Source organism: Trachypithecus francoisi, unplaced genomic scaffold (genome assembly GCF_009764315.1).
Source record: "Trachypithecus francoisi isolate TF-2019V2 unplaced genomic scaffold, Tfra_2.0 Lachesis_group0, whole genome shotgun sequence".
NCBI classification, from domain to species: Eukaryota; Metazoa; Chordata; class Mammalia; order Primates; family Cercopithecidae; genus Trachypithecus; species Trachypithecus francoisi.
In genome coordinates this window covers 52,420,348-52,443,110 of record NW_022681453.1, presented here as the reverse complement: position 1 = coordinate 52,443,110, position 22,763 = coordinate 52,420,348, and the positions used below count along the sequence as shown (strand labels likewise).

General features: G+C 42.4%; 1 protein-coding gene and 1 long non-coding RNA gene across 2 annotated transcripts in view; one reads left to right on the top strand and one right to left on the bottom strand.

Annotated features, from left to right (window-relative positions):
* The window catches only part of LMCD1 (LIM and cysteine rich domains 1), a 66,052-nt gene extending 49,989 nt beyond the window's left edge, over positions 1–16,063 (bottom strand). Inside the window, exon 1 of the mRNA XM_033210520.1 lies at positions 15,795–16,063. Coding sequence (XP_033066411.1) covers positions 15,795–15,836 — 42 coding nt within the window. The 5' untranslated portion in view covers positions 15,837–16,063. The remainder of the gene's footprint in view (positions 1–15,794) is intronic.
* Positions 16,064–16,116: 53 nt separating this feature from the next.
* LOC117083191 overlaps positions 16,117–22,763 on the top strand; it is a 291,364-nt gene continuing 284,717 nt past the window's right edge. Inside the window, exons 1-3 of the long non-coding RNA XR_004436992.1 lie at positions 16,117–16,304; positions 18,919–19,220; positions 22,349–22,427. This is a non-coding gene — a long non-coding RNA (uncharacterized LOC117083191). The remainder of the gene's footprint in view (positions 16,305–18,918; positions 19,221–22,348; positions 22,428–22,763) is intronic.

Here is a 22,763-nt window from a genome sequence, read left to right as displayed (position 1 = left end):
TGTTAGATATAGATTAGAAATAGTACAGGTTGAGCATCCCTTATCCAAAATGCTTAGGAGCAGAAGTATTTCAGATTTTGGATATTTTTCAGATTTTGGAATATTTGGGTATATATAATAAGATATCCTGGGGACAAGATCCAAGCCTTAACCTGAAATTGTTATGTTTCATATACACATTATACACACAGCCTGGTAGGTAATTTTATACAATATTTTAAATAATTTTGGTGCATAAAACAAAGTGTGTGTACATGAGGTACATGAGGTCAGATGTGGAATTTTCCACTCAAGGCTTCATGTCAGCACTCAGGAAGTTTCAGATTTTAGAGTATTTCAGATTTTCATATAAGGAATCCTCCAGCTGTACAAAGGAAAAGGAAGAGCTATGGGTTGAACTGCCCACATTTCATTCACATTCACCATGACTAAGTATGTAACCATGGAACTTAATCCCTCTGGATCTTAGTTTACTCATCTGCAAAACGGGATGATTGTAAAATTCGGAAAAAATGATGTAGCACAATGCTTGGCACCTGGGCTATACTTGGTAAGAGCAGTTACTATGCCTCGTGCTAGAGTAAAGCCTCTGTTTTATCTTCACACATCAAAGGTACGACATGGTTGAAATTTCTGGTGTTTTGGTTCTGAGGAGTAGAGGATGACTAACAACACTAAGGATAAAACTTGGGGTCATTTTTCTTACTAGCAAACTAAAGAGGAGAATTACAGTGATTAATTGGATCATTCATATTTTAAAAATATCAACCAACAAAGCAATTTCTCCCTGCAAAACTTCGAATAGACCTATCCACTCCTTCAAGAGTGCTGTGGTCAGCATGGTGTCAAGGGCTTGGCTAAAATCATAAAGCACTGAGAGGTGTTGATATTAAGCTTTTTTTTTTTTTTTTTAAAAAAAAGGAGTGCCAACTCTAAGTCTTCAGGATAAGAAGAAATATGATGAATTCAAGGCCTTCTCAGAATTTCTTGCACTTCAAAGAGCATGTACTTGGCAATGATTCCGCCACTTTCCTGAGTTTGGTCAACGTGGCTGAGGAAAGGCAAAACTCTTAAAATCCACGCAGATGGAACTTTTCCACTGGCCCTAGTTTGGTATAAATATTCATCAAGGACTACAAACTTAAAGTAGATAGCCGTCTGAGTTATGAGAGGTTTGCACTAAATTTCAGCCAGTTTTCAGTCGTCCCTCCGGCTCTTGTCTCTCAGGAGGGCCAAGCCTCCTGAGATGCAGCTGCTGTTGTTCCGTGATCCAGGCCAACCGCTTCCCCAGACCATGGAAATCATTGGAGTTTGTTCTCAAGAGAAGTCCATCCAGAAAGAGAGAGCCTCGAGGTTCAGATGAAGGTTCAAGTTAGTTGTTTGAAAAGGGGAAATGAATCAAGGCCTGGCTCGTTCACCATCCTAAAGCCCATCTTTTTGTAGACAAGCTTAAAGAAGGAGAATAAAACTTGAAAGCATAAAAAAATTCAGGGTCTGGTTTGGTACGCTGCCTTCCCCAGTTCCTCTCATTTTCATTTCCTTTTCATCTTAAGATTCCTCCTAAACGCTACCAGGTAGTCTCCTCCCCATTTCCCCCCGCCCACTCCTACTTTGCCAGTTCTGATCTTGGTGCAGAATGGGAAGGGACCACACTGAGGGGCGACTGAATAGGTTAATGGTCTGCCCTCCTCTATTCCACAGCTGTTTTGTTTTTGTATCCTCTGCTCTTAGGGTCTCTTTCCTTCTTTCTAACCTCTCAGAATTCCTTGTCCCTGTCAGAAAGGAGAACAAAGCTGCTCTTACCTCTTTTGATGTCTTTCCTTCTGTCTCCTATTTCCCAATTCCATCCCACTCCCTTTTCTATCCATTAATATCACTGAGCCCTTAACATGTGCCAGTGTTCCAGGGTACACCCAAAGGGGAAGAGGGAATGTCTCTGTTCTCAAGGAGCATAACATGGAGAATTTCAGCATAAACAGGATACGACGGTACCAGAGTTAGGCAGGCAAGACAGCCACTGCAGATGCTTCAGGGCCATTCAGAAAATTAAACGTGCATGCAGCGGGAGAGTAAGTCCACATTAGGAGTTCACAGGACAGCGAACTTGGTCAGAACTGATGGTTTTATGGAGGAAGGCACCGAGGAAGGGGTGGGATTTGGGACCATGGAGGAGGAAACTCTCTCAGCATGCACACAAGGAAGAAAAAGTATGTTCAGGGAATGAGTGACAGGTCTGCCTGGGGCAGCAGAATGTTGTAGTGGAAGATGTAGCTGAAAAGGGACCCATCGCATAGAAACCTGGATGCCAGGCTAAGTTCAATGGCAAGATTTGAAAGGGTCCTGGTGGCAGCTCCTGGAGACAAAGTTCTCCCTTAACGTGACACCTCCAGGGGGCTGCAGCAGGAACTCACTCTTCATGCTTTGCCCTCACATTGGTCTGCTGCCTGTATACATATCACTTTCCAACTGTTTATCAAATACTGTCTCTATTATCTAATAGTACTCCAAAGGAAAACTTAACATGCAGTAAAAATGCACCAATCTCCAGTATTTGCTCGATTACTATATATGTATATCCCATGTGACCATCACCTAGATAAACATGTAGAATATTTTCTGTGGCCCAGAAAGTTCCTTCAGGCCCCTTTCTACTCAATAAAAACCTCTTCTTATAAAGGTGGTCGTTATTCTGATTTCTATTACTGTTGATTAGTTTTGCTTGTTTTTGAACATTGTAAAAATGAAATTACACGGTGTGTATTCCTTTGTGTCTGGTTTATTTTTCTGTCTAACATGTTTAAAATTACCCATATTGTTACATATGTTAGATTTTTTTGTTACTAAGTAATATTCTGTTTTATAAATACAAAATGATTGGTTTATCCATTCTCCTGTTGATGGAGATTTGAAATATTTCCAGGTTGGGTCTGTAATGAATAACATGGCTTCAAATATTCTTGCCCAAGATTTTTTGTGAACATCTGTGATCCTTTCTTTTGGACATATACCTAGAAGTGTAATTGTTGGAATACAAAGTGGATATATATTTAACTTTTTAGATACTACCAGATAGCTTTCCACGGTGGTTGTATCATTTTATATTCTCCCTGGCAACGTCTGTGAGTTCCAGTTGCTCCACATCCTCTCCAGCACTCTGTCCTGTTAGTATTTAATTTTACCATTCTGCTGGGTATGTGACACTGTCTCATTGTGCATTTGTTTTTCGGTAACGAATAATGATGTTGAACATGTTTTCCTATACTTTTAGCTATTTAGACATCTTCTTTTGTGATATGCTTATTCAAGTCTTCACCTGTTTTTTAAAAATTGGATTTTTAAGTTGATTTGTAGAAGTTTTTATATATTCTGAGTACAACCCAGATCTATCTATCTATCTATTTATCTATCTATCTATATACACACATATATATACACATACACAAATAAATATTCAAAATGAAGGTCAGAGTGTCTATTTCTTGGGTTTCTTCCCACCTTCAGGGAGACCTGGTGTCAGCTCTTAGCGGAGTGAGATGGCAGCAGACATGCCCCAGGGTTTGTCTGGGGATCAGTATATACAAATACCGCAAATATTTTCTTTCTGTGGATTGCCTTTCACTTTCTTAGTGGTATCTTTTCATGAGAGCAAGTTCATTTTGATGGCCAGCCTTCATAGTTGTTTATTGAGTACCGCCTCCAGAGGAAAAGACACAAGCATGCAAAATTTGATTACCCTCAGAGGAAGACACAAGCATGCAAAATTTGATTACCCTCAGAGGAAAAGACACAAGCATGCAAAATTTGATTACCCTCGTCCTGTTCTAGCATTCCACAGAGTAATAAGTGATGACAACTTTACAAACAATTTTTTAAAAGTTTTGGATATTACCTCTATTTATCAAGCATTTCCACTTTGCCTCCTTAGCCTTCTTTGACTTTGTATACATCCCTCTCTTCCTTTTTTCTTTGAAAGAAAGGTGCTATGCATGTATACATGTAGAATAGTGCTGATTTTTCTTGAGTGTTTATGACACGGGTTTGGAGTTCTTCTCTTGGTGCTTTAATGCTGCCTAGCACCTCTTTCTTGCCATGATTTCCCACATTAAAAATCCTCTTGCAAGAAACAGGATAGCTGGTGGCACAGAAGGGCTTCCCCACCTGAGTGAGGCCAGGAGAGGGAACTATCCTAGCCAGGTGGAGGAGCTGGCACAAGTAACAAGATGGATCCCCAGACAAACCCTGGGGGATGTCTGCTGGCCATCTCACTCAGCTAACAACTGACACCAGGTCTCCCTGAAGGTAGGAAGAAACCCAAAATATAGATGCTCTGACCTTCATCCTGACCAATATGTAGGACTTAGTAGGTTAACTGGGACTGGGACTTCAGAAAAAAATGGCCGTTACCTCCTTGAATCTGTCAAGGAAATAAAGGAAACCAATAAGGAGAAGTTACATAGAGAGAAATTTTAGCTCAAAATAACAAAGAGCTTCCCAATAATTAGAGAAGTTTAAAAAATTAGACATCTTCAGGAGGTGTGAGTGTTCCTCAGTGGTATTCTGACAGCAGCTGGCTGCCCAGCTCATCTCATGTTTATGTGGAAGTGGTTCTACACAACACAGCTTTTAAAAGTCTTTCTGAACTTGAAAGGCTATAGTACCTTGAATTCTAATCCTACCTCTCCCACTAACTAGCTCTGTGACCTCAAGCAAGTCATCTGGCTTTGCTGGGTCTGTTTCCTCATCTGTTACAGAAGGCAGTTGACCTAGAGAATCCCTAAGCCTCTTCTTACTTCTTAAAAGTTAATTTTAATTGCTGAAATATACAGTACAAACATTATTCAAATAAATATAGGATGATTTCCCCCGTGATGGTCCAATTTCTGGGCTGGGCTCATGGAAATGTGCAAGGTGGGTGATGACAGCCATTTTAATTAGCTGGGAATCTCATTACAGGGTTGTATCTTCCCCATGGGCTACTGAGATCTATTGGTTCTGTAGGAGGACAGATTAGAGGAAACAAAGCTTTTCCACCAAATCTTGCCCTTTCTTCATGTCCTTGCAAATGCAGAGATGATCACCATAATGTTATTTTTCAGATAATCGCCAGGGAATCATCTGGGATTTTATTTTTCTCTGTTTAATGTACCAGGTACAACCGACAAAAATCAAGGACAATCATCCTAGCAGCACTGAGATATCCAAGCCATGTGTGTTTCATTTCAATGCATCACCTGCTCTAAAATACGGCAAGAAGGAACTCACATTTTCAGACCAAGTCAGAAATCGAAGTAAAAACCGTGTGAAAGAAATTGTTTTGATGCAAGATTCCAGATCTTATTAACCAAGTTCCCGTATTTCAGAACGCTGTTTTGCTTCCTCACAGTTCATCAAAAAGTCCTACTTGCGATATCTTTTCCTCTTGTTATTAAATGGCTTCAGAGTGAAGCTCAGGGTGCACACACATGCTATGGTGCTCTGAACAGTGTTTTCATGTTCTGCGCACATGTGCCATGTGCTGGATCTCACAGACGTATATGTGTGTGCACACACGTGTGTTCCTTTCTTTCCATATATATTGCATATATTTGGTTACCTTTTTTTCCTGCTGTCAAAACACAAACCTGTATCTTCCTGCAAAAATTCAAACTCAACCGGGAGGAGTTTTGTGGATCTCCATTGCAGGGCTTGGGAGAGCCTCAAGTCACTACCATGAGAAGTTTTCTACGTGCAGCCTGACAGGCCTTGCTATCCTGTCACCCCAATGGGTTTTGCTTGAGAGGAAGAGGAACAGGTTCTCAGATGAGAAGATAAAAGATGTGCATTTGTGGCTAGATGAATACAGTGGAATGTATTTCTCCACAGTCCAAGATGGGTGATATTCCCCAAGTTGGAAATCGAATAGAATGGAAAATATGGGTGTTAGATTTGGAAGGTATAAAACTGGACTGTGGCCTGATCCTAACAGCTCATTCATCCTCGTCTTTTAACGCTCAGCTCAAATGTCCCCTCTTTGGGAAGCCTTTCTTGACCTCCCCAGGTAAGATTAAATATTTCCTCTTCTGATCTCTCTCAGTCCCACACATGTACCCCGATCAAGGTCTTTAGGCACTGCTATGATTCTTTGATGATTTGATTAGGCTGTTCCTTTTCTGAGACCAGCAGATTTTAAAATTCCTTTCCTTTTATTTCTCCGTTTCCCAGCTCAGTCCCTGGCATATAATATTTGTGTAATATGTGTTTGGACAAAATAAATTCTTTTTTTTTTTTTTTTTTTTTTGAGACGGAGTCTCGCGCTGTCACCCAGGCTGGAGTGCTGTGGCCGGATCTCAGCTCACTGCAAGCTCCACCTCCCGGGTTCACGCCATTCTCCTGCCTCAGCCTCCCGAGTAGCTGGGACTACAGGCGCCGCACCTCGCCCGGCTAGTTTTTTGTAGTTTTTAGTAGAGACGGGGTTTCACCGTGTTAGTCAGGATGGTCTCGATCTCCTGACCTCGTGATCCGCCCGTCTCGGCCTCCCAAAGTGCTAGGATTACAGGCTTGAGCCACCGCGCCCGGCCGACAAAATAAATTCTTAGAGTTAGCCAAATCAACGGTTAGTTTAAAAAGCTTCAACAAAGTAATGTTTTCATTCTCTTTACCATTTCACCTTCATTAGTTCTTTTAATGGTGAGGATGCCTTGTGTTTAATACACATTCCTTATATGTCAAGTACTGTGCCAAGAGCTTAGATGATTGTTATGAGTACAATAACTTTTAGGCCCCTTTTATTGATGAAGAAACTAAGGCTCAGAACTAACATGACTTGTTCGAGGTAATAGGAAATGAGTGGCAGAGTTGGAATTTGAATTGAGTTTGTTTACTCCAAGAGCCTCAGACCTCAATCCACTATAGCTGTATGTGTGTGCTTACACGTTTATGCTTATATGTGTATATTTGTGTGTGTGTGTGTGTGGTGCAATGCTGCTAATGCCTTAGCTTGATGTGGAAAGAGTCTTTATATGTTTAGGTTCTTTGTTTATCTGACATGAGAATATCTCTTAGGACAATGTCTTAAATGCATAAGATAAAAATGCAAAGAAAACCAATATTACTAAGATAGTATCAATATATAAAAACAAATTTGTGAGTTAGTAATAGATGTGCCTTTACTAAGTTAATGAATATGATCTAGCAGTGGGTATAATTATGGTCATTTCAGAGCAGGGATTAGTATAAATGGTAGGATGAGGATCCATCTTAGCTGTAATGTGATATAAAAATACCTGCTTTCCATTGGTATGAAAGGCATAAGGGCTGCTAAACTTCTAGGGCATTTATCTTTATTCATAGCAATAAGAAATACTAAATTTCAGTTATAGGTTAGGGATAAAAAATGCAATACTTTTTCTAATTTAAGTTCCCTGACACCCTCAATTCTATCTACAGATCCTAGGTTAAAAGCCTCTCCTCTATCCACTAATAAGATTTCAAAACATCTCTCTCTTATACTTCCTCTAAAATAAGAAGCCCCCAGATGCTGACCACTCCCCACATTAGAGTCAGATCCTCTTACAAGGAGACTGGCTGGCCACTGAGCCAGGGTTGGGGTGGGGAGCACCCGCGTGACGTGGTAGGAGGGGTGGCTCTCCTCCAGGATGAGGGCAGAGCTGGGATCTACTTTCCTTCCACCTCTTTCAGCCAGCAGATTGCCTGGGTCAGTCACCTGGATGGTCAGCCTCATGAATCAGTACCTAGAAATGCCACTGAGTCATACAGCCCAAATAGATGCTCTCTTCTAAGGGCAGGTTTCTTATGAGGTCATTAGCCAGCCAAGAGTCCTTTCCCTATGCTCCTGCCTTTTGGTGTCCCTGACATCAATACTATGAAAAATACAATCTAAATGTTCGGCTGCCTCTGAAAACATATGCTGAGCAAACATAGGCTGAGCAAAGACAACTGGCCTACCACCACATCGCTGTAGGAAGGCTGAGGGACCACTGGCTGCTGGTGGGATCTGAGAGCTGCCAATAGTCCCCCTTGCCTCAGACTCCTTTTCACTTAGTGCCTCTGGTGGTTTCTTCCCAAAGGCCCTGTTTAAAATGTGACAACTGGGAGAACTACCACACTCATTCTACTGTTACACTGTAGGGATGATCAGAGCTGAGATGTGGCTCTGAAGGTATGTGTCCTGGAAAATCTGAGGGTGGAAAGGGAGGTTGGAAAAGGAAGGAGAGGTATGTGGGTGTGCTGGGGAGGGGAGAGGTCAAGGAACACAAAGACTCACAGAACACTGACATTATTTGACCTGTCTCCTGCCTTATGAAAAATAAATTCTACCAGACTCAAGTTTACTTGGCAGGGATCAAAGCTTTCCTATTCATTGTCATGTATTCAGCACTTAGCACAGTGGCTGGCACATAACAGATGCTAAATAAATATTTGTTATATAAAGAAATGAGTGACTGTTGCCCTATCTTATAAGCAAGACATTGGAAGGAAAGACTGGTAATGGAACAGGGGAGGGCTGCTGTGGAAACACCCAAGATGAACTGTGGCTATTCTCATGATTTTGCAATGTGATGTGGCCTCGGCATATTTATGGCTAGGTCCAGGTTTAACTACAAAGAGAAGGTCCTGCAGTCTGAGAGCTTAGAAGCCCCATGTGATGTAGGTAAACTGAATTTGGTCTTCCACATTCCAATACTTAATAACCTATGGGATTTTTGCATCTTGCTGATGAGAGGGGATACCCATAACAGCAGGAGAAAATGTTTATCAAGGGTATATTATGTATCCAGGCACTTTATGCGCTTTACCTCATTAAACTATTGTTTAATGTAGAACTATGGTTAGCTATCTTTCTCAAATGAAGAACCAGAGGTCCAGAGAGGATCAGTAACTTGGCGAAGTTTGCAGACCTGGCAAATTGAAGAACTGCAGGTCGCACCTAGATCTTTGTGCTTGCAAATGCTGTGTGTTTAATGGCTCCTCAAAGTGGCTGCTGGATCTTGTGGCCAAAGCTAAGTTCACAGTCAAAATGTCCACCTGAACTTCTGAGTTTCAGGGTATGAGGTTGACACAAAACTGGGACACTCTGGGTGTGGAAGTGACAGAATACAGCAGACACTCTTTTCTCCTTCATTCATAAAAGACGCTGAGAGTCAATGTATCTTGGTTGTGGCACCACTCAAGTAAATGTAAGTTTGTAAATTTCAGGTATGCCATTTCTTATGTAAATTTCAGATATGCCATTTTTTTCTTTGTAAATTTCAGATACGCCATTTTTCCCCCGTCCCATTTGTGACATGAAGGGGTTGAATGAGCAGATAACAAGATTCTGCTCAGCTCTTTTAGACAATGTCTCATTAGCATTTGTCTCCAAAGATAAATTTTACAAAGGACTCAATATTTTTTAAACAGGAGGAGGAGACAAAACCTATACACAAAGCATGTGGATTTGAAACAGCCACCTTGAGTTGGACACTGGCACTCCTTTGTCCTTCAACAGAGTTACTTGCCAAATGGAGCCTTTGTTTATTCTCCCTTAGCAATTACACTTCCTTTTAAAGCATGTCTCCTGGTGGGGGCCCAGGCCATGTTTGGCTTGGTCATGATTTACATATTATTGGGTAAGCCATGGGTCAGGCTGACTAGACATGTAGAAATGTGCATGTCAAGGCCAACCTTATCTCCAGGCCAGAGTTTCCTGAAAGCTCTGGGACAAGGTCTCTAGGATTATTTTAGAGTATTAGGATAATATGTATTATTCTTTAAAAGGTCTCTCTACTAGTCTTTTGCTGGGAGATGTCCATTAGCCTTCTGGAAAACCAGGAGAAATCAAGAAAGTCTTTATTCTACCACACTCACTCTACTGTTACACTGTAGGGATGATCAGAGCTGAGATACCTAGGAAATGGCTCTGATTTGGTGTGGGTGACAGTACGCTCCTGGTGGTGACCAAGAGCTATTGAAGAGATGCAGATACCTGGAAACATTTTGCAAATGCTGGGAAGATTCTGAACCAGACTATCAATGAGTTCAGTGGGCTGGAAGAAATTGATCTGTGTATGAAAGTCACAGTAATAATCATAGTCTCTCCACACCAGATTTCTGCTTTCTATGAATGCCTTCTGTTTCTTGTAGAGTAAAAAGAACTAAAGTTTTGGAGTCAGAGAGGCCTGAGTTTGAGTTCTTAATCTGTCATCACGTGACCTTAGGCAAGTCATTTTAAACTCTTAGTCTTACTCATGTGTAAAAAAGGACACAAATATCTTTGCATGGTAGTCCTTGAAGCTAAAGAGCTAACACACAAGAAAATGTCAATCATCTCTGGACCCTTAGAGACGTCTTTCCTTCCTCTCTTTTGCCTAGCCCCAAACTTGCCTGTCCTAACAGAGAATAAGTCTGTTAGGAGGCAAGAATCCAAATAGGTAATAAAAGCAAGAACAGATTCCTTTCTCTTTTCTGAGAAAAAAAAGTAAAAGGGTTTGCTTCTCATGCAAAAGAGCAGATATGAGACAAGGAGTTGATCTGGGAGTTTCACAAAGCACTGTAATTGATTTGTCACTTCTGTTTTTGTGAAAACACAATTTCTGCATCAAATATACAAGATTAGATACTAAATTTGTGTTTCAGCCAGTAAAGGAGCCTTGGTGGACATAGGAGACTCAACTTCATATGTAACTCTTTCTATAAAAGTTTTATAGAGAGTATTTTCTACAGCTTTTGCAGATCTACGCTATTGCTATGTGTAAACATTCAAGAATGGTTTGGGACATACCAATTGTTCCATGTGGAGTTAAGGAAATGTTGTGATCTTGAAGGAGTCCTGCAAAAGTAGCTAGTGGCCCTGCACCTGGTGAGATAGTAGCAGCTGGGCAAATCCTCTTCCTGTTATCAAATGGTAGGGGATGTGAGGATATTTCTAAACCAAGGCTCTTCAAGAGCAACAGCTGGCTCTTCGTTTTGGATGTCCTGAAAAGCTGCTTCACAATTCCGCTTTCAGTGGAATGAAGTTTTAAGCCTATTTTTCCATAATCATTTGTTATTTGGGAGATGGTCTGGTGTAAAGGAAAGGTCAGTGGGCTGGAGGCAGAAAGAACCCTGGTTGTTACCCAAATTCTGCCACTTCCTAGGAAAGGTGACCTGTCCAAAGTCACCCAGTGAGTAAATGCCTGTAGTTATTATAATGACTCACGCCCCTGCCAGAAATCTGTTCTTAAAATAAAGATTTAAATGGTGTTGGATGAATGGTCGGGAGATAAGAGCTCTCAAGATCTGTTACTTATCATGGCAAATCTCCACTTTATGAGACACACAAGCTATTTGGAATGTGCAAGTTGAAAAGAAAGGACGATCTGCCTTCCTAAAGTCAAATCGAATACTTCTCCTGGAGCCCTCTCGGCTCTAGTGGATTGTGAGAGGAACTATTCCCTTACTTCTCTACTCTTTACCTTTTCTTCTTGGGAAGTGGCCTGCATAAGGGCGGAAGGAAAGACACACACAAAAGCCTATGCGCAGCCCCTCCTTCCTGGTCCCCAGCCTTTGCTGATTTCAGCCTATTCTTTTTTCATCCTTGTCACCTTTGGTCAGTTGCATGAAGAAAGGATCAAACCAAGCATCCTCAGAGGGGAATGCCAAAGTCATTTTTCCACTTTCCAACTCGTAGGAGTGTTGGTAAGCTCTGAGCAAATTCCTAGCCTTGGAGCTGAGATGGCTTAGATTAAAGCCTGAAGATAATCTGATGAAGCTCCTCCCTGCCTCCCACTACCACAGTGGCGGATACATTGGTGAAAGTCAACTGTCAGCCCCCAACTCCACATAGTCAGACACACCTGCAAGTTAGGACAAAAATCTGCAATTTACAAAGTAATGGTTTCAGCATCTGTTTTTAGAGAGCCTTTAAAAGGGACTTGGATAATTTATTTCTGTTTTTAAAAAATAAGGCTCTGTTTTGGGCCAAGTTGCTTATACACCTATGGGCATGTCTCCAATGTCTTGGCTATTAAGGTCTTTAAGTGACAGTTTAATATGTTTTTAAGATTGAGGGAGCCAACAACAATTCTCGAGGAGCCATGTTTACATTGGATCGGCTCACCCGGGTGATGTGCCAGTAGTTTTGCACACTGCAGGAAGTGGAGGTGAAAGCAGGAAGGGCTGAGTATAGAGGGAAGGCCTAGCCTGAAGGACAGGAAAGCCAAGAGGGATGTGACGTAGAGAAGCATGGAGAGGGACATCCAGGTGGACCTGGCAATGCACTTAGAATTACCATCATTTAATGCCCCGTGGGCATTTTGTTGAGGGGTGAGAATTTCTAATTAGCTCCCTGTGGAGCCAGCCCACTGGTGACTGCACAGTCAACTATGAACAGGCTCCTAGCTCTCTTTCTTCTAATCCCTTCTAAATTCCTACAGATGGCTCCTTGAGAGTCAAGAGGTCTGTATTTTTGCAGAGCCTAATAGGCTTCAGTACATTTTCTTTGCAACTTCTGATAAGGAGCTTGATCCCTCTGGGCCTCAGTTTCCTTATCTAAAAAGTAAGGAGCTCCAGTTCCCCTTCCAGGCCCAACATTATATAACTCCAAAGTGAAATGTTCAATAACTGGCAATCCACATTTGGAAGGGAAGACTATTCCACGTAAGCAGATTTTGCATCCATTGGGTGAGAATGAAGGCAACAGCATTTGGTTATCGTCTTAGCCTGTCAAAGCTGAGCAATGGCTTAGGTTCAGCTGAGTGCAAGCTGAGTGCTCTTCAGATGGGGGCAGTTATAAATAAAAGTGTCCTTCATTTGCCAAAACACTCCTTTCAGCATCCATGCACCCACTGAAATGTACTGCCACCACCAAGGACTGCCATGGCTAACTTTGAGTGCTCATATGCTGAGCCTTTTATGTACATCATCTCATTTAATTATCACAGCCACTTTGGCAGGTAGATGTTGTTACTGTTTCTTCAACTTTCAAATGAGGTGAGGATACAGACTCAAAGTTAATTAGCTTGCCCAAGAGCACACAGCTAGTAAGTGGTGGAGCTGGGACTTAACCCAGATCTGAAGCCAAAGCCTGCACTAATAATTTGCATCCTTAATCAACAAGAACAAATCCATAGTCGAGATTGATTTCACCCAGAAAAATGGCATTTGGCTTTCAAGGCCCTTTGTTATCAAGACATGTTGGCAATTTCACCATTCTCAGGGAACTGTCTGGGCTAGGAAACCTTCTCTTTCCTAATAGAAAAAAAAAAAAAGATGGTTCAAGAGCAGCCAGTGGTAGCATTTTACTTAGAAAGAAAGAGAGAAGTTGGGGAACTTGTAAGGTCTGCCATGATGTATGTATGTGGCCCCTAGTGAGTCTCTTTCCCTAGCCTGCCTGGGGTTGGTGAAATGATCTTTAAGTCTACTCCAGTTTTTAGATTTTGTGTTCTCTGCTGAAGATCTTTTTATGACTATCCAGTTGGTGGGGATTCCTGCCCCAACCCCCTTGGGGGTAGGGCAATGGAAACAGCCTGTATGCCATTTCTCATTTTGTAAATAGGCCCCTTGTAGCTCTAAGAGTCTATGAAATTGTTTCAAAATGTCTAAGTGTGATTATGCATCCTGAAGCCAAATGTTATAAATCTCCCCCCCACTGTTGCCGATTTAAAAAATAAATATGCAGTAAAAGCTTTTCAGCATGTTGCTGATATCACGTAGTACTTAATCACTTCTGTGACATTCAGTTCAGCAAGAGGAGCTTGTCGGTTCTCTTCTTTCCCCTCCACATTTTGAGTTGAAGGCATTGGTTAACCTACAAAATGGTGATCTTCCTCCTGATTGTCGCAGTACCAAGAGGTAAAAAAATATCTGCCCTTTCATCTCTACCCACCACATTCTTTCTCTAAGCCTGTAATTGGATCTAAATGGAAAACAAACCCTTTGCAGGCCAAGGAAGTTGGCACTAGGGGGTGACAAGAAGAACATGTTCCACCTCTAATCAGGATAATCACACTCCCTATGCAAAGGAAAATAAAAACAAGGCTTCCTCCAAGTGGCAACCCAGGACTGCAGTGAGGAGGGGGAGTCTCCACACACCTCATCTCACCTCATACAGTAACCATAAACCAGCTTATATTAAAAATACTCAGAATCATTTCACTTTCCAGAGGACAATGGAACTCTGCCACCTTTAGCCCGGAACTATTCTGTGTCTGAACTTGGGGAGGCAGTTCAGACACACAAATATCAATGCTACAAGTTAAAAAATAATGCATAAAATGAAGCCTATGCAAACAGTGTGGTCTTAGCTGGACAGATATTCTCGTGGCTCACTCATACGTTTTTGAGTCCTGCTGTGTGGCATGGTGTGCTATGTTCGAACAGGGATGAACAAGACAGGTTCGCCCTCAAGGAGTCCAGAAAAATGTATAGAGAAATAAGAGCATTGCATGCATAACTCACTACTAGGTAGAGATCAGTAGGTATCTTCTAAGAGTCTAAAGTATTATGGTAATTTCTGTAGAAAGGGAAATGACTTGATTCTGCAAATAGCTTGGCAAATGCAATGAGGCATGATACATTCCAGAGAAATGCCCAGATTCAATGTGACTTGGTACACCCATTTAGATGTATCCACTGGACTCTGTGATAGGGTCTGGGCAAATTGTCTATAAAAGATCACAGCTATAAATTCGATGGTGAATGCTGTGCCTCTAAGTGGCTGTTTGTGTCTTTAGTTTGATTCTCACAGTCTTTTTTCTTCCCCCTCTCATTCTATCCTGCAGGTTAATGGCAGATGTTTAAGGAAGACTTGGCCCTGCAAGACTAAATCCTGTGAAATCAGAGTTTAACAACTACTGCTTTGGGAAATTAACTCACAATGTCAATATCCCTGCTACCACTGCCCTGAGGGAGGTTAGGTCTATCATCCCCACATCAGAGACAAGGAAACTGAGGCTCAGAAAAGTGACTTGGTGAATACTGTGCAGTTAAAAAGTGGCAGGAACTGAGTCTGGATACCTAGGGCTTTCCTTACAGTCAGCTGCCTGCTAGAACCAACTCTCTGTGACTCCAGGCCTCAGTTTCCACATCTGTAAAGCCTAGGTTGTCTCTCTGTTCCCTTCCCATTCACATGTTGTCTAAGTCTCCAGCCTGTGCCCTCTCCCAGCTGCATTCAGGTAAGCAACAAATGATATTGGAGCTATAGGCACAGCCGCAGGCTCCTGTGAAGGAGTTTACCCGTGACCTTCTGGGCTCCCGGCCAGCCCTTCTTGAAAGGGAAACGTGCAGACCCTGGGGACAGAAATCAGTTCCCTTATGCTGGAACTGCTGCCACTGCCAACATCACCAACTAAAGAAACTGTGCGTGTGTGTATGTGTGTGTGTGTGTGTGTGTGTACTGGGGAAAACACACAAAACACTGGGATAATAGCAAAAGGGAGACTATGAGTAAATATTACATGCCCTCAACCCTTACTTCAGCCACCTGAGGACAGGGAGTGAGGAAGCTAGGGGTTTTCCTTTACAGATCATAAGATATATATATATATATATATATATATATAATATATATTATCTATATATAATATATATATAATATTAAATTTTAACTAGCATCACCAAAGACATAAGACCCTTTGCAAATATTTTACACAACAATGGGTTTGGGATGTGTGTGCCTGTTAGCTCAAACATGTATTCCCAACTATTTGTTTTCCATGCAGTTTTGGAATTTAAAGAGTTTCCTTCTCATTACCTTTTGGGAAGTTTCCGCGAACAGATGGGAAGGGGAAACAAGAAAAAGAATGAGTCTGGGTAAAAACAGACAGCTTTCCGCTCACCTTTTTAACTCCTGGGTTGAGGTCCTTAGCCACCTTTGCCATCCTCTTCTGGGGTGGAGGAACAGCTCCTGGCTTCTCAGGCAGAGGCGCGAGGGCGCGCAGCGGGGACAGCGGCGGCTGAATGGCCAAGTTCGCGGGCCTGGGAGGGAGCTCTATGCGCAGCTAGGCGCAGCTGAGCCGCTTTAATTGGAGAGCGGGACTCCCTCTAAAACCTCGCCAGCCACTCCGCGCCGGCGCTCGCGCGAGGCCAGCCAATCCCAGCGCGAGGCTGTCCCCCTCCCTCCGGGAAGTCTCTGCACTGTGGCGGCTAGCGGAGCGTAGCGCTGGCTGCCCTGACGTCAGCATGGCCGCGGTCCATGACTGCCCGGTTCGCTTCTATCCCTCGAGCGGCAGGAATCCGTCCCCACGCCCTTTTCCTTTAAAGGGCAACGGGCCGAGGGTGGGGCGGACGGCGCGGCTCCAGCGATCCATTCAGGTCAAAAGGGAGAGTGATCAAACAGGAGGGCCGAGGTATTTTTAGTGAGTGGGATCCAGAAATAAATGTTGAGCTGTGCTCCCCTTTCCACCGTTTCTGCCTGGTCGTAGGGGGCGCGGGCAGGGCCGAGGGAGGAGGTGTTTTGCAGGAGCTGGCTAACTTTTCCCAAACCTGGGCGAGTTCTCCAATATCCAGAGAGGAGAAAAGATTCCAGCCAGTTATGATTTTTTTAACGTAACATTTGTAAAGTATTAAACTGCTTTCACATAACTTGCTTTAACATAAATCCTCCCTATTCCATGAGCAAGAAATCACTGTCCTGATCTTAGAGATGCTCCTAAGGACATATTGTCTTGTTGTATGCTTATATTATCTCAGGTATTATTATTATTATGACTCTAAGACGATAGATGAGGAAATAATCAGAGAGAATTACTGGTCCGCAGCTGAGCTCTTGAGCAAGGCTTTAACCTGAGAGACTGAGAGTAAGAGAGAGAGAGAGAGCTCATGGGGGTGGGGCTTGGGGGAGCACAGGATTGTAAACTATAAACTGGTAAGTTAGTAATTTTTAGATAAATGGGGTCATGCAGGCCTGGACAAACAAGATTCCATCAGAGTTCACAAATCCATGGAATGTGGAGTCCTTGCAACACATAACATAACTACTCTTATAAGACAGAATTGGCCAGGTTCCTCTCTCTATGTCATGTTGTTTGCCCATAAAGCCACATCTCTCTGCTGAGCCGGTTCCACAGACTTGGATTCCCAGAGGCATTTCCCCGCTGCCCTGACAGAGGATTAAACACAAGTTCTTTTTATCCTAGAGAGAATACTGCTGTCTCTGTTGTGAGGGGTTCGGCCTGTAACGCCTCTTTGCAGTGCCCCTTGCTAGAAACCAGGGCTCCTGTGGGCTAAAATAAAACTCGGTTGCACAGAGACTGAAGAGTGGTTCCGAAGTACCCCGTTCCGGAGGGATTTGCTGAGAGTGGGAGGCTGCAGTTCCCATTCTGGGGGCTGTCTCTTGCTGGAGGCTTTTTCCTCTTGAAAGCCTCCTCCAATTTAGTTCTTATCATCGTCTCCAGTCATCCCAAATCTCGGCCAGGGATCCTGAATTGTGACTTTTTATTACACATTCCTGGAAAGGGCTTTCTATTTGTGGCTTTTCTTTTCCAAGATGAGAGTTGACCTATTTCTTCTTTCACAGATTTCTGCTATAATTGATTTTTGCCTTGTTTGCTCCCAGCTGTATCCGCAAGTACCTAGCATGTGATATAGGCTCAGTACACATTTGGCAAATGAATAGAGGTTGGGTTCTGGCTTTTATATATTTTTTAATTGATATGTAATGATCGTACATGTGATATTTTGATACATGCTTACAATGTGTAATGATCAAATCAGGGTGTTTAGGATTTCCATCACCTTGAACATTTATTATTTCCTCGTATTAGGGAAATGTCAAATCACTTTTAGCTTTTTTTTTTTTTTTTTTTTTGAGACAGAGTCTTGCGCTATTGCCCAGGCTGGAGTGCAGCAGCGCGATCTTGGCTCACTGTAACCTCCACCTCCCAGGTTCAAGGGATTCTCCCACCTTGGCTTCCCAAGAAGCTGGGACTACAGGCATGAGCCACCACACCTGGCTCATTTTTGTATTTTTAGTAGAGACAGAGTTTCACCATGTTGGTCAGGCTGGTCTTGAACTCCTGACCTCAAGTGATTCTCCTATCTCAGCATCCCAGAGTGCTGGAATTACAGGAATGAGCCACTGCACCCAGCCTCTTTCAGCTATTTTGAAGTATACAATTCATTGTTGTTAACTATAGTCACCCTACTGTGCTATTGAATACTAGACTTTTTCTTACTATCAAACTATGTTTGTTCCCATTAACCAACCTCTCTTAATTCCTTGACACCCCAGCCCACCACTTCCCAGCCTCTGGTAACCTTCTTCTACTCTCTACCTCCATGCAGTAAGCAGGAAAGGTAAGAATAGGGAGAGATGGCGCAATGGCACACCTGGCCTGGTTTGTCCAAACTTCCAAGGTGGGCTGCATGTTAAACCAGTATGTAAATAAACAGTGGTCAACTTCTGTTGGCTTGGGAGAGGAGGTTTCCACATGAATAGTCCTTTCAGTAGCAAATCCTGGGAACAATAGTGCTAAATCAGGATGTCATGTCAGAAGCCTTTATAGTTTAGAGCTATGGGAATAGAAGCCAGGAATATAACAAAGGCAAGCTTTATCCCTTTCAAACCAGGCAAAAGCCTGCCCAGTGAAGTCATTTCCCACTCCCTTCCCAGCCACCCTCCTTGCCCCATCTTGAAAAAATATTGTTCCATGAAATAATACTAATTTATTAACTTTAACACTATTTATTAATAGCTCCAACCACAAGAGTCTCTCCCCCTCCTTATTTTTACCCTTGGCTCCAGGTACAATTAAGGAGGCAGATATTGCAGCTATTTCTCAGAATTTCTCAGAATGCGAGTGTCAGAAGCTGCTGCTTGGGGTGGCTCTTTCCCTGCTTTCTGGAAAAAGACCTGCTGTAGGCAGAGAGGGGATCCCTGCTCTCTGCTAGAAGTTGCTGTCTCCCCAGTTGAGGATTCTGACTTTGACACTTTAAACCTTACACTTGACCCACTTGTTCCAGGGGACCTATATTCAGAGACTTAGCCAGACACCTGGACAGACTATTACAACTTGGGACTTTTTAGGAGAATGAGGGAAATATAGTTATTTCACCTGAGCCTCACTCCAGCTCTGAGGTCCTCTTCACCTCTCTTTGGAAGAAAATTGGATATGTTTTCCAAGTTGAAAGAGTAGAGATCTGATTTCTCCAAGGGTCATTGCTTTTTGACACTGGGGCTTATTAGAAGCATTCATTCATCTATCAAGGAGTTTTGGGGTACATGCCATAAGCCAAGCCCTCTGATAGGTGCTGGAGACATCAAGGTAAATAAAAGAATCCTTCTCCTTGGAGAACATCTTGGTCTAATAATGATTTCTGGGGCTCTCTGGTTGACAGAGCCCTAATCTTACTTGAACTCCAAGATAACCAGTCTCAGAGAAAACAGAAATCCCAAACAGTCCCAGGGCTGCATCAAAGGCCATACAGCTGGCAAGTGTCAGAGCTGAAATTTAAATTCAGAGTTTTTAACTTCAGATTGCACCCTTTCACCTATACTGTACTGCTTCCATAATGATTGCAGATGGTCAATTATAAGCAAAACAGGAAGCACTTGGATTAAGATGCTGTTGCTGTTGTCCTCATTTTCACTGGTCTTGTCCTAACTGGGATTTTTGACTCTGAGTTTTGTATTCTTTTTACCATTCATGAATGAATTAATTAAACAAACAAACAAAGATTGAATTGGGAAATACTATGGGTTAGGCCATGAGCTGAGGATGCAACAGTGAATAAGACAGGAAATGTCCCTCCCCTCATATAGCTTCTATTCTAATGTGTGTAGGGGGGAACAGGCATTAAACAAGTGGATAGATATTTAGATAAGGTAATTAAGGATGGCAGTGAGTGCCTAGGAGGAAATAAATTGGATACAGTCATTTTAGATCGGGGATCCAGGATGGCCTGGCTGAACAGGTGGTGTGTGAACTAAGCCCGGATGAAGGAGAATGAGTCAGCTGTGAGTAGAGTCCCCATAGAGAGAACATTCCAGGAGGATGGGGTCATGAGTGCAGAGACCCTGAGGTGAGTGCAAGTGTGGTATGTCTGAGGGATCATGAGGTCAGTGTGGTGGGACAGGGAGAATAGTATGAGGAGCCTCAGGTGAGGCATGCAGGAGCTGGCTCATGTAGGCCCTATAAAGCATGCTAAGGAGTTTACATTCTCTTCTGGACTGGAACACAATGCAAGCCATGTATGTAATTTGACAATTTCTAATAGTCATATTAAAAAAATCTAAAAGAAACAGGTGAAATAGTTATTATATATTTTATTAAACTCAATATAACTAAAATGTTGTCATTCCCACCTGTGATTAATATAAAAATTATTGAGATGGTTTACACTTTTTTTTGTGCTTTGTCTTTGAAATCTGGTGTGTTTTACCCTTACAGCATATCTCTCTTCAGTTTAGCCACGTCATAAATACTCAATAACCACATCTGGCTGGTGGCTTCCATCTAGCTACCATCAACCACATCTGGCTGGTGGCTACCATATTGAGCAGAGCAGTTATAGCGAGTCTTAAGCAGGGGAATGACAGTATCTGATTTACTGTGTTACTCACAGCAAGGACACCAAAAGGTATTAATGGAAAGCTAGCCAGTAACTCACAATGTCTCACTCTCAGGTGGAGAAACTGAGCAATTAAAAACTGGTAATTAATTGGTGCAGTATGGTCTACCATGTGTTCTAAACACTGCACTGGGAGGCACATGTGATTTTCTCAGAGTCACAAGGCTAGAAAGGGGCAGAACTAGAAAGACCTTGAACCCAGATCTTTTGGTTTCATGCCAACATCTTCATAAATTCCCAATAATCATGGGTCATAATGATGTTTTTACTATTACAATGTAGCAAGCAGGGCCCAAGCTATTTGAATGTGAAAACATGAATAGTGTGTTCTGTTTGTATCATTAAATAGTATACTAGTTAAATTAAATTATAACCAAATCCTATTTGGATATTGGTTTTTTACATATTGTATTCATTGAAAACAGTTAACACTTAAGCGTCGGTAGACAGAAGTGGTCCATGGAACACAGTATATCTGAATTAACTAATATAAATATACAAGAACCTTCTACATTAATTTGTATCAACTTGGACCATCATTTGTACCATATATATGTGAATTATTCACAACTTAAGGTTTTTGGTTTCTTTCCTGTCATTTTCATGGTAACCTTCACTTTAGAATAACTGTCTAATTTTTTCCGGATTTTTGGATGACCTCTTAGAACCAGAAAAGTTTTTGCCTATACGGCTAAAACATCTGGATAAAAACAGAACATGATTGTTGGACCCAGACAGTGTCTTGCCTTGCAGTCTTTGACAAGGGAAGTGGAAACACAAGGAAAATGTGCCTGTTACAAAATAACAATAGATCAGGACTCTGGAGCCCTGCATTTTGATCCTGGTTCTGCTAAAAATGTGACTGACCATCATCTGGCAATTCAAATTTGTCATAATTTACTGGGGGAAAGTGATAAACTTGCTCTGCACATCATTCGCACATCTCACCTGATGGTGCAATGGGGCCATTCCCTTCTTTGACAGATTGATGAGAGTGGAAGGCACACATGCCTAAGTCCCAGAAAATCTGCATGTTTAGCTCCATCACAAGGGCAAGCTGGGTGATTTGAACAAGGTACTTTGGAGTCTCTGTGAAGTTAGTGGTATTGTTACATAGCATAGAAAACCAATACACTATCATCCCCATCTTTCCTGGTTCTGTTTTAAAGATTTAATTATCTTGGAGTAAAAAAGCTTGGTACCTATTTTTAAATGAAGGTTTCATTTAATTGATTCTTGATTCTTATACTTTCCTGGGGCACTAAGTGCCATAAGCTGAGTATCTCGTTTTTAAAGCAGCATTTTATCTTATTCTAGCATCTAGGAGATGACTCTAGCTATGGTCCTGGATGATTTAATCATATTACACATTTAATTTAACTAGTGTACTATTTAATGACACATCCAGCCTATCCATCTTCTGAGGGTGTGTGTGGATGTGGTCAAGTCTCTATCATTTTTGTTTTGGGCAGCAGAATTGGAGAGGCCCCCATTCTGGGTAGCTGGAAGGAAGTGAACACATGCCTTTTATTTCCAATGTGCCATTAGTGCTTTATAAGTTTAATCCTTAAAACCCCAGGGGCAAGCGTGTTATTCCTACTTGCAGATGAGAGACTGAAGCTCCGCTGGGTTAAGTAAGCTGTTCCAGGCCTCGTCACTAGTTGGAATCCAAACTTACCCTGGGATTGCTCAGAACACCCCTGATTTCAGGGTGAGGACATAGCCTGGACAAGGATGGAGAGACTGGACCCCCAGCCTTTGGGAACTATTCTGGATATTTTCCATGTGCCCCTCAGATTCACTCTCTTCCCTCTTCCTCCAGCTCTGTGCCCAGGAAGTTGACCCTTGGACTCCATCCATGAACTCCTTTGCTGTCTTCCATTGGATCCAGCCAGTCTGAGGTAGGAGATCAGGGGTAGGTGTATTTGTTCTCCCACTGCCTCCCTGTTGGGCTAGGCAGGGTTTTGGTGGGGTTGGCATCCTCTCTACCTAAAGCCACAGCTCCCATTGGTCTGGTGACTGCTCTCTCCCTTGGCCTCTTCAGGCTTAGGGGTGGTCCCTGCTTCCCACTGTTATGGGAACCAGTGGGGAGTCCTTGAGTCACACTTTCTCCTTTATAAATAACCCCTTCATTAAACTTCCTCCAGCTACCCCTTTGAGTGTTTCCAGCCAGAACACTAACCCACGCAGACACAACAGTGAGTTTGAGAGATGATCCTAGGGCAGCCTTAGGTGGC